The sequence below is a fragment of the Pan paniscus genome, chromosome 1 (genome assembly GCF_029289425.2).
Source record: "Pan paniscus chromosome 1, NHGRI_mPanPan1-v2.0_pri, whole genome shotgun sequence".
Taxonomy (NCBI): Eukaryota; Metazoa; Chordata; class Mammalia; order Primates; family Hominidae; genus Pan; species Pan paniscus.
Window position 1 is genome coordinate 36,533,063 of NC_073249.2, and position 12,801 is coordinate 36,545,863.

Here is a 12,801-nt window from a genome sequence, read left to right on the forward strand (position 1 = left end):
ACACGAAACTCCCCAAATGCTTTTGAAAACCAGCCAGGGAGAAACAATCACTGGGAAAGTAAGAAATGACCCTTAAAATTTCCATGAAATACTATAATTCTCTAATTTTCCTGTTTGCTGCTAAAAATTTTTTAAATTACAGTTCATTGCTGACCAACACATTAACTGTGATATAACTAAAACTTATCAAACTAAAATATACTTCTCTTTTTACAGATCTTACAACTAATTAAAGAGGAGATATAACTCATAAATATTTACTTTTTAATATCCTTACATTGGAAGGCTGGTACACATAAAAGGTTTAAGTTGCAAATCCTCCTCTTCCTTTCATTCTATCTGATCTTGTACTGTTAGGATGTCTGTTGTCTTTTCCTGAGTCTCTTTGTATCCTAATCAGATAGGAAATATCTCTTCTTACTAAGATTGGTAATGCAGAACTCACATAGTTATAAAACAAAGTTTCAGAAAATAAAAACTATGCTTACAAGGTAGTCATGGGTATTTAATGAATCTTAAGTCTCTTACTTTTTTATTTACCATGGCAAAATAAATCTAAATGGCCCAAATCTGAACTGAAATGCAAAAATGAAAATATTTCTGACTTCTGGCTGGGTGCAGAGGCTCACGCCTCTAATCCCAACACTTTGGGAGGCCTGAGGCAGGCAACTCACCTGAGGTCAAGAGTTGGAGACCAGCCTGGCCAACATGGCAAAAACTTGTCTCTACTAAAAACACAAAAATTAGCCAGGGGTGGTGGGCACCTTAATCCCAGCTAGGAGGCTGAGGCAGGAGAATCACTTGAACCCAGGAGGCGGAGGTTGCTGTGAGCCAAGGTCGCACCACTGCACTCCAGCCTGGGCGACAGAGTGAAACTGTGTCTCAAAAATGAAAAGAAAAGAAAATACTTCTTACCAGTCTTTAAATCCATTACATTTATTTTTTGAATACAAGAGTTATCTGTTAGTTTCAGGAAGTCCAACTATCTTTTGGCAAAAATCAAGCCTGTATTTACCAGCTACATGTTGTAGGAAAGTCGAACTTAAGTCTACTTGAAGAAAGAGAAACAAAAAACCATGGATCTATGGCCTTGTTTACACCTAACTGCTACTTTCAAAGGATGATATATGGCTTCTTCTTTCTCCTTTGAAACAGAAAAATAATAGCTTTCTATTGTCTTCTCCCAACCAAAAATTTGCACCAATAAAACAACTGATTATTTGAAGCAGTTATTCTCCACTTCTGGCGTTAGTCTTATAAAGTAGCCAAAATATTCTCGAGCACCACATTCAAACTTTTCCTCCTGTGATGAATACGTTGCAAATCTATTGCTGTTTAGGGCTACTTTTACATTTTAAAACCGTATTTTAACATTTTTAAAATTTTGTTATTTGTCCCTGTGTGATTCAGGCATATATTACATATATTAGGTTATTATAAGACAAACAAATGTTTGAATCCTGGCTCTGCCTCAGCTCACTGTATGACTTTGAGGAAGTAAACTTCTGTCTCTCACCTTTACAGCTTTCTCATCGATAAAATGTAAATAACAATAGCAAGCTGTTATGAAGATTACATGATACAATATATGTAAAATAATTCTGTAATTATCAAGTGCAACACAAAATATATTGTCTTTTTTCGAGGAATATTTATTTAAAAAAATCAGAGACTGCCTCAGGAATTTGAAATTCTTACAGACTAAGTTAAATGTATTTCTGTTAAGAGTATGCAGCCGGGCCAGGCATGGTGGTTCACGCCTATAATCCCGGCACTTTGGGATGCCGAGACAAGCGGATCACCTGAGGTCAGGAGTTTGAATCCAGCCTGACCAACATGGAGAAACCCTGCCTCTACTAAAAATACAAAATTAGCCGGGTGTGGTGGTGCACGCCTGTAATTCCAGCTACTCGGGAGGCTGAGCAGAATGGCTTGAATCCGGGAGGCGGAGGTTGCGGTGAGCGGAGATCGCGTCACTGCACTCCAGCCTGGGCAACAAGAGCTAAACTCTGTCTCAAAATAAAATAAAATAAAATAAAGTTTATAGATATCTTGAATTAAGAATCAAAAGCAGCTGGGCATGGTGGCTCATGCCTGTAATCCCAGCACTTTGGGAGCCCAAGGCAAGCTGGGAACAGCCTGGGCAACATGGTGAAACCCTGTCTACAAAAAATATAAAAAATAGCCAGGCATGATAGCACACACCTGTAGTCCCAGCTACTCAGAGGGCTGAGGTAGGAAGATTGCTTAAGCCTGGCCAGGAGATCAAGGGTGCAGTGAGCTGAGATTGTGCCACTGCACTCCAGCCTGGGTGACAGGGCGAGACCCCATCTCTTAAAAAAGAATTAAAAGTAAAATTATCACACCTGTAATCCCAGCACTTTGAGAGGCTGAGGTGGGCGAATCATGAGGTCAGGAGATCGAGACCATCCTGGCTAACACGGTGAAACCCCATCTCTACTAAAAATACAAAAAATTAGCCGGGCGCGGTGACGGGTGCCTGTAGTCCCAGCTACTCGGGAGGCTGAGGCAGGAGAATGGTGTGAACCCGGGAGGCAGAGCTTGCAGTGAGCCAAGATCGCGCCACTGCACTCCTGTCTGGGTGAAAGAGCGAGACTCCATCTCAAAAAAAAAAAAAAAAAAAAAAAGTAAAATTATGCACACATTATATGCTTATGTGTTTAAGCACATTAATATTAAATATTTTTATTGTGATTACTTTTGGCTTCTGTCATCCACTCATTTTAGTGAATCAGGAAAGTATTTTAATTGACACATGAGTTAAATGACATAGTTTACTGCTCTGCTGCACAAGAACAGCTTTTAAATACAACAGCATTACCACTTATGCAAGAATCTGAATTCGAACAAAAAATAAGGCTCAGTAAAAATTAAAATGTTATTTTTTATCTGTAACTTTTATATAGGGAGTTAAATTGTCTAGGCTTAAATCTGACCTTCAGTGTTTACTATAACCTTGGACAAATTAGATTTAACTAAATTCTGTGCCTCAGTTTCCTCATCTATAAAATGGGAATACTATTGGTACCCTCCTCACAGAGTCATGAGGATTAAATGAGATACAGCATGTAGTGAGCCTCCAAACATGTTTGGCACATACCAACAAACCAAATGTTTGAGGCTATAATAGAATTCACCTAATAGGAATAGGGTATTAGTGTGAAATTCAGTGGAATGCTTGGGTTAATTCCTGGAAACACTAGATGGATTATACTCAATATAAGCTCCATGAAGGAGAGGAACAGTTACATGGCATGAACCTTTGAGACAATATTTTAAGCAGACTGCTGAGTATCAATTTAGTACATGTCACGTTGCAGAAAAATCTCAACAAAATTAAATTATTTTATGAGGACGTGGTGGGACTTCCAAAGTAAGTATGGATAGAATTCAGAGAGAAGTAAAATCACCTTTTAGTAATTAAGGAACTTTATTTGGTATGGATTTTTTTAAGTAATCCAAAGTTTGCTCAATAGCAAATATTTGGGAATGAGGAAAACAAGTATGTGTTCTATTTAAATGTCACAATTTTCAACTTAAGACTTTCATATCACAGCTGTATACTATCTTGCTTTTATAATATGCTTGGGATCATAAAATTAAAATTAGAGTCCTCCAAGCAAAAGTTGACAAAGAGCCTTTGTTTAATGCCATATTTCCCATTATTTTCCCCTCATTTCTATTTCCACTCTCTACCTGTAGGCCATGAGTACATAATTAGTTAAGTACATAATCAGATCTCTTTTAATTTCTCAAATAACAAAGGGTAATATGCCAATAGTCATACCTATTATTATCATTCTTGGTCTCCCTCCTTCAACAAGTAAAGGTCTTTTATTTGTAGCAGTTTAAACATACACACATCACATGTATGATTTCGTGATATCTTACATGCAATCTCTTACTTTCTCACTTCTTTCTGAGACAAGCAATTGAAGAGGATTTAAAAAAAAAAAAAAGGAAAATCAGAATTTATGTGAAGACACAAAAGTAATCAAAAGAAAGAGAATTTTGGCCGGGTGCAGTGGCTCACACCAGTAATCCCAGCCCTTTGGGAGGCCGAGGCAGGCAGATCATTTGAGGTCAGGAGTTCGAGACCAGACTGGCCAACATGGTGAAACCCCATCTCTACTAAAAACACACAAAAAAGGCCGGGCTCGGTGGCTCATGCCTGTAATTCCAGCACTTTGGGAGGCCAAGGAGGGCAGATCACCTGAGGTCAGAAGTTCGAGACCAGCCTGGCCAACATGGTGAAACCCCGTCTCTACTAAAAATACAAAAATTAGCCAGGCATGGTGGCACGCGCCTGTAATCTCAGCTACTTGGGAGGCTGAGGCACAAGAATCCCTTGAACCTGGGAGGCAGAGGTTGCAGTGAGTCGAAATTGCGCCACTGCACTCCAGCCTGGCTGACAGAGCAAGACTCTGTCTCAAAAAAAAAAAAAAAAAAAAAACCCCAAAAATTAGCCAAGCGCAGTGGCAAACGCCTGTAATCCCAGGGAGGGAGGCTGAGGCACGAGAACTGCTTGAACCCAGGAGGCAGAGATTGCAGTGAGTCCAGATAGCGCCACTGCCCTCCAGCCTGGGTGACAGAGCGAGACTCCGTCTTGATAAAAAAAAAAAAAAAGAGAGAGAATTCTATACTTTAAAAATCCCTATTGCTGGCCGGGCCTGGTGACTCATGCCTATAATCCCAGCACTTTGGGAGGTTGAGGCAGGTGGATCATTTGAGGTCAGGAGTTCGAGACCAACCTGACCAACATTGTGAAACCCTGTCTCTACTGAAAATACAAAAATTAGCTGGCATGGTGGTGCATGCCTGTAAGCCCAGCTGCTTGGGAGGCTGAAGCAGGAGAATCACTTGAACTTGGGAGGTAGAGGTTTCAGTGAGCTGAGATCATGCCACTGCACTCCAGCCTGGGTGACAGAGTGAGACTCTGTCTCAAAAAAAAAAAAAAAAAAAAAAAAAAAAAAAAAAAAAAAATCCCTATTGCAAATGGAAGGTCCATTTATGCAAAATGTATTTCCTATTTCATCTAGCAAATCAAACATGGCTACCAGAAAAGTAGACTTAAGAATTTTGGTGTTTTTACCGCATGCTCTCACTCATAGGTGGGAACTGAACAATGAGAACACATGGACACTGGAAGGGGAACATCACACACCGGGGCCTATTGTGGGATGGGGGGCGGGGGGGGGAATAGCATTAGGAGATATACCTAATGTAAACGACGAGTTAATGGGTACAGCACACCAACATGGCACATGTATACATATGTAACAAACCTGCATGTTGTGCACATGTACCCTAAAACTTATAATAAAAAAAAAAAAGAATTTTGGTGTTTTTTTTTTAAGAATACAAATTTCTTTTAAAACTTTGCTAAACTGCTAAAATAGGATAGGAATAATGTGTCCTTCTTAGTAGTCTGCACATTACAAATATGCCACTCCATAACTAACTGAAAACAAAAACCAACAAGTGGATTAGACATGTTTGAATACTTCATATGTTACCAGGAGAACATTCTGCTCATTATATTAAGGGAAATTAAGTACGTGGGCTGAGCTTCCTGTACCTGGATCCTGCAGTTCATCTACCAAGGCAGTCTCTACCCAAACACTCTAGAATCTTCAGCATACATTTCTTTGAAAACTAAGAATTTTATATCTGGAGATCACAAAATATGAATTTTCCATTACTATTATAGCCATTGTAAAAACTAGTATATAAATTTAAAACTCCAGCTATAATGAAATTATAAATTTGAATGATTAAAAGATGGCATTTCAACTTTATTAGTTCTTTTCCTCTTCAAATCAATTTCAGATGAGTGCCTAAAGGGCAATATTATAGTTATGCTAGCAGCTATATTACTTAAATAAACCTTACCTATCCTTTTCCCTGAAATCAAAAGTTTCCCATTAAAAATAAACTTTAAAAAGCAGACCTTCCCAAAGCTTCTTCCAAACTGATGATGGCTGCTTGCAGTTGATTTTGACTGACTGCTTCAAGAGACAGGCTCAGACGAGAGGACTCAGTGACGAGTGGTGGCAGCCGTGCTTTGCTGGAGTGGCCTAACAAGTAGATAGTTGCCACAGTTTGAAATTCTGCTGAACAGCTTGCTGCTGCCCAGGACCATTCACTAGTCAACATTTTCAGATCCAGTTAATTGTTAAATTGGAAATCCTTGGGAGAATTTAGCATTACCAGAAAGACCATAGCCTACGTGCATCACTTCAAAGCATGGCAAGAACTTGTTCCCGGCTAGGTAGGCATAAGAGGCATAAGATGCAGACCATGTAGGCGAATATGGGAAGAGGAGGCAGGTAATATATTTGAAACCAACAGTTACCAAGAAGAAAAGTTAGTAGAGGGATAAATGAATTAGTCTTCAAACCCTTCACAATGTGAAAACAAATGTAGTGGGCCATAACATCCCTAGGGTTGTAGCATTCATTACCTGAGCAAGACAGGGCATGGAAGAATGAAACAAAGCACATGACACTTGAGATATTATCAACAAAAATTTCCAGAGTTAGTTATCCTCAAATTTCTATCATGCATTCATTTAAGCTTTAGGGAAAGTAATTCACTTACCAATTGCTGTTAAAATAAATAAAAGTGTGGCAACAGCTGATGTTCCGTAAAACATGGTGCTGATATTACAAGCCAGGAGATTTGTGTCATTCTGTGTGTTGGGTACTAAAACTGGTGGTAGCAAAAAGCCAACTGCAGTTCCAAGCTGAAAAACACATAGTCCTGTTAACAGCTATTATCATTAGAGAAAAAAGTAAATGCTGGCAATTAACAGAACATAAAGAGGACAGCTAGTGTTTATAAAGGTGCTTTGAAAATTAAACTATTATGTTCTTTTTTTTTTTTTTTGAGACAAAGTCTCACTCTGTCTCCCAGGCTGGAGTGCAGTGACGCAATCTTGGCTCACTACAACCTCTCCCTCCCAGGTTCAAGCAATTCTCCTGCCTCAGCCTCCTGAGTAGCTGGGATTACAGGCGCACTCCACCACGCCCAGCTAATTTTTGTATTTTAGTACAGACGGGGTTTCACCATGTTGGTCAGGCTGGTGTCGAACTCCTGACCTCATGATCCGCCCGCCTCGGCCTCCCAAAGTGCTGGGATTACAGGCGTGAGCCACTGCGCCCAGCCTAAACTACTATGCTCTAATGTCTTTTTTACTATTGTATTGTTAAAGGGAAATTGCTCACCAATATCTCTCCTATCCAAAAAACATTTACTGAGTTCCTACCATCTGAGTGATGCTGCTATTATAAAGCTGTGTAATATACAGTCCTTGCCCTGCAGATGCTTACAAAAGGGGAATAAGAATATGTAAAATAAGGCTGACAAAAGATGACCTACAGAATGAGAAAAATTTGTAAATTATATATCTGATCAGGGTATAGCTTCCAGAATATATAAAGAACTATTACAGCTCAACAACAAAAAAGCAATATCCCAATTTTAAAATGGGCAAAAGACTTGAATAGACATTTCTCCAAAGAAGATATACAAACGGTCAATAAGCATTTGAAAACATGCCCGAATCAAAACCATAAGATACCACTCCACACCAGGTAGCATGGCTACTATAATAACAATAATAGCAATATAAAAGTGTTGGCAAGAATGTGGAAAAATTGGAACCCTTGAATACGGCTGGTGGGACTATAAAATGGTGCAGCCACTGCAGACAAGTTTGGCAGTTCCTTAATAAGTTTAACATAGAATTACCATATGACCTAGCAATTCTACTCCTAGGTATATGTCCCCAAAACTGAAAACAGAAATTCAAACAAATAATTACATATGAATGTTCATAGCAGCCCTATTCACATTACCACAATAACCAAAAGGTGAAAATAACCCATTTATCAACAGATAAATGGATAAACAAAATGTGGTATATTCATACAATGAAATCTTATTCAGCTATTAAAAAGGAATGAAGTACTGATACAGTGCTACAACACGGATGAACTTTGCAAATAAGCTAAGTGAAAGAAGCCAGACACAAAAAGGTCACCTACTGTATGATTCCATTTATATGAAATATCCAGAACAGGTCAATCCACAGAAAGAGAAGGGAAACTAGTACTTGCCACAGGCTAGGGGAGGGGGCAATGGTGGGGAAGTTACTGTTTAGTAGGTATTGGGCCTTCTTTGCAGGTGGATAAAAATGTTTTGAAACTAGACAGAAGTAACAGTTGCACAACACTGTAAATGTACTAAACGCCACTGAATTGTACACATTAAAATGGTTAGTTTTATGTTATGTGAATTTTACCTCAACAAAAAATATGGCTAAATATCATAATCACAAGAAATAAAATCAAACTATTAGGAGGTTCAATGGAGGAAGGTTTTTAGGAGGAAGATTTTTAGGAGGGAGGGCGTGAGGAGGAAGGGCCCAAGAAAGGAGTCTGAGGCAGAGATAGTCACACTTATCAAATATTTCATTTGCTCCCTTACAAAAAGCTAGATAGAGGCCAGGTGCGGTGGCTCACACCTGTAATCCCAGCACTTTGGGAGGCCGAGGTGGGTGGATCACGAGGTCAGGAGATCGAGACCATCCTGGCTAACATGGTGAAACCCAGTCTCTACTAAAAAATACAAAAAATTAGCCAGGTGTGGGGGCGGGTGCCTGTAGTCCCAGCTACACAGGAGGCTGAGGCAGGAGAATGGCATGAACCCGGGAGGCAGAGCTTGCAGTGAGCCAAGATCGCGCCACTGCACTCCAGCCTGGGGGACAGAGCAAGACTCCATCTCTAAATAAATAAATAAATAAATAAAAATAAAACAAAAAGCTAGATAGAAAGAATATAACTGGTAATTACAAGAGAGGGTGGTAATACAGTACTGTGATTGAGACGTAAACAGTGCCAAGACTGGGGAGACCACGTAATTTACTATCCATCTAGAATACTCTTCAGAATGAAAGGGACTTCATTAGTAATCATACCAGACAACAGGTGTACCACCTGGACTATCCCAAGCAAACTGGGACATATGATCATGGTAGCTAAGAGAGTACTTTGGGGGAGCACCTTATATAGAAATATTATTCAGCTATCAAAAAGAATGAAAAGAAATGGGGTTCAGAAAAAGTTCCTGGAGGAGCAAAGATCTGAATAAGAAATTGGAGTTAGTCAAGTGAAGAAATATTCCAAGCCAACAGGACATTACATACAAGGCCAGGAGGGAAAGGGCACGACCTTGTGAGAAACTGTAAGTAGGCATAGTTCTGCACAGAGCAGAGAAAGCATATGTCTGTGGAGACAGGGGTTGTGCAGACAGATAAAGTGGAAGGGCTGGCAGAAGGCAGATCTGGAGGGTCCCATATGTCACATTAGAGTGTTTGAATTTTATCCTAAGGACAATGGAAGCCACTGCAGGGGGTAAGGATGTACCCGGAACAGATTCGCACATTGTAAAAGACCACACTGGATGAATGCGAGAACAGAGGGAAGACAGCAAGGGCTCCAGATAGGGAGGACAGTTAGCAAGCTCTAGGTGAGAGCTGTGGGTGGCCCAAACCAAGACAGTGGCATTAGAGATAAAGGGAAATGAGCAAGGAGAAAGCAATTTTGAGTGGTGTGTTCCCATGAGATATCCAAGTAGACTATCCAGCTGGCCAGTATCTGTATGAGTCTGAAGCTCCTTTATTTATTCAACATGGTTTTATGGAGAGTAATAAATGCTGGTGATACAGCTGTGTACATTCAGACCACATTCCTATTTCCATGAAACTTACAATCTAATGGTGGGGATAAGAGAAAAGTAATAGGTAAGTAACATATGAACATGTAAACAATAACATATGAGACAGGGATGAGTGCTATAAGGAGAATTAAAGTAAAATAATGTAAAGAGAGTGACTGGGCAACTCTAAATGGGATCAAGAAATGCTACTGAATATTTAAAAATGAATTTAAACTGAGAGATGTGTGACAAATAAAATGTAATCATGGCCGGGCGTGGTGGTTCACACCTGTAATCCCAGCACTTCAGGAGGCAGAGGTGGGCAGAGAGCTTGAGCTCAGCAGTTCGAGACAAGCATGAGCAACATGGAGAAACCCCATTTCTACAAAAAAAAAAAAAAAAAAAAAAAAAAAAAACCACACACACACAAAACTTTATAATAGCTTCTGTCCAAACCTGCAGATGCAACCAACTCAAGTATCAGTCATAAATTATTTTGGACAAACAACTATAGTTCAACCTACTCCATCTTCTGTACTTTTAGATAAGGGAAATGACTATAAAGCAATAAGCATGTAGATTCTCATGCCTTGGCCACCTGAGTAGCTGGAATTACAGGCATGCACCACCATGCCCCACTAATTTTTGTGTATTTGGTTTTGCCATGTTGGCCAGGCTGGTCTCAGACTCCTGGCCTCAAGTGATCCGCCTGCCTCAGCCTCCCAAAGTGCTGAGATTACAGGCGTGAGCCACCACGCCCAGCCCAGAACTTTTGGTTAGCAGTCATTTATGTGTCCCTTATGTGCCAGGCACTGTGCTGACTGCTAATATATGAAATTAAAAGGGAGCTGTTCACAATGACCTCTCAAAATGGAAACAATCTTCCCAGAACCCAATACCTTCCTTTCACAAATACACTGGTGACAAAAATAATACCCCAAGTCTTGTTCGTTACTGCATTGACAAATTTTCCATGTTAGGCATACACAAGCCAATACAGTTAATTATTATTATTATTATTATGGTTACAGTTTATTATTATTATTTGAGACAGAGTCTCACTCTGTCACCCAAGCTGGAGTGCAAAGGTGCAATCTCCGCTCACTGCAACCTCCACCTCCCGGGTTCAAGAGATTCTCCTGCCTCAGCCTCCTGAGTTGCTGGGACTACAGATACCCGCAAGCAGGCCTAGCTAATTTTTGTATTTTTAACAGAGACGGGGTTTCCCCATGTTGCCCAGGCTGGTCTGGAACTCCTGACTTCAAGTGATCCACCCACCTCGGCCTCCCAAAGTGCTGGGATTACAGGTGTGTGCCACCGCGCCCGGCCCAGTTAATTATTTTATAGGTAATTTTCAAAGCAAGATGACAAGGTCGTTTGGAAAATTTTGTCCTTACAAAGAAATTAATAGCCCACTTCAATCCAAGACGGCCTCCTATTCAACGGCTTCATCTCCTCTTTTATAGACAAATACCTCCTGGGGCAGTTCATCCATACAGGCCATAGTTCTCACGGCCTATGACTTTTTCCGGTCTTTTAAGGATCTGACTTTCACCTACCACTCCAGTACTTACCTGATTGCCCAGCACGGCGGTGGCACAAGCTGTGGACACCTCTTTGGGCCCAAACCACACTGAGGCGATGCGGGAGGGCAAGCCCAGGATGAAAACCTGGGCCACCGAGCACAGGCACTGGCCCAACATGGTGACCCAGAAGAGATGCTGCTGCACACTGCCGCACTTGATCCAGGCACCCAGGCAGTTGAGGCCGGAGCCCAGCAGGGCGGTGAGCCGCAGGCCTCTGGTGTCCAGCAGCCAGGTGGCCGGGAAGATGAGGGGCACGTAGGCCAGCATGTACACCATGGACAGCCAGTCGATGTGCAGCAAGGTGACACCGTAGAAGCCCTCGAAGACGTTGCTAATGATGCTGTACTGGATCCACTGAAAGGCGTTGACCAGCGAGTACAGGCTGAAGATCAGGAGCACCACGAAGCGCCGCGGGGAGAGCGCCGTCCGGGGCAGCGGGCTGCTCTCGGCCCCCGGGGTCTCAGCTCCCGCGCCCGCAGGCAGCAGCCGGGCCTGGGTCTCCTCTTCTGGGGCCAGTGGAGTCTGAGGCCCGCCCAGAACTCCCGAGGCGGCAGCGAGGCTGTCCCGGGGGGCCCCATTCACCGGGAAGGTGCCCGCTTTGGGCCCGTTCTGCAGCTCCACGCTCTCCTTCCCAACGGGCGCGCCCCTCGGCAACGGGAGGTATCCTTTCGCGAGCGGGTGTCCGGGCGCCACCGCCGCCCCCTCCTCATCGTCTGGCCGCGCCATATCCCAGGCTCCCCGGCGCCACCTCGCTCCCCGGCGCCACCTCGCTCCCCCGCCCCACTCCCCGACTCCGCTCTCCCGGCCCACAGCCCGAGGTCCTCCTGGGACCCCACCTCCAACCCCTCGGCCCACCGCTCCTTCCCCGGTGGTGCGCGCCGCGAACCGCAATCCGCGCTACCGCGTGAACAGATGAAGGTCTCCTCCCCCGCGCCACGCGGCAGTCACCCCTTGTCTGGTCCCGCCCCTAGAGTCGCGCGTCCTGCATGACTACGGCCCTCCGGCCAATCAGCGTGCGCCTTTGTCCGGCGCGAGAGCCAGTCGGGGAGCTGCCGGGCGAGAACTGCGGGAGGCGGGGGAGGAAAGCGGCCGGCGAGCGCTGGCTGACATTTTCCTGCCCGGAAGGATGCATGGCCCCGGGTCTCCTGCACCTGAGGGTGGGCGGGAGGCGGCCCCGCGGGTTGTGTTGCTGGAAAAAGGGGTCTCGATCCAGACCCCAAGAGAGGGTTCTTGGGTCTACTTCAGGGAAGAATTGGAGGCGAGTCACAGAGCGCAGTGAAGGAAGCAAGTTTATTGGAATCTACTCCGTTAGAGAGTGCAAGTCCTCAGACTGCAGGAGGAGGAACTCCCGTCCTTCGGTAGTGTCACTACTTAGAGGCAACTGTGAGGAGCTGTGATTAATCGTGGAATGTGCTGATGTGCCCACTAAAGGTAGGGGCTGTTGGTGCACTAATGACCATTAATCCTTCAACCT

General features: G+C 43.1%; 1 protein-coding gene across 1 annotated transcript in view; it reads right to left on the reverse strand.

Annotated features, from left to right (window-relative positions):
- Positions 1-12,265, reverse strand: part of FLVCR1 (FLVCR choline and heme transporter 1) — a 41,022-nt gene extending 28,757 nt beyond the window's left edge. The window contains exons 1-2 of the mRNA XM_008966792.4: positions 11,316-12,265; positions 6,622-6,766 (exon numbers count right to left, since the gene is read on the reverse strand). Coding sequence (XP_008965040.4) covers positions 6,622-6,766; positions 11,316-12,053 — 883 coding nt within the window. The 5' untranslated portion in view covers positions 12,054-12,265. The remainder of the gene's footprint in view (positions 1-6,621; positions 6,767-11,315) is intronic.
- Positions 12,266-12,801: the final 536 nt, after the last annotated feature.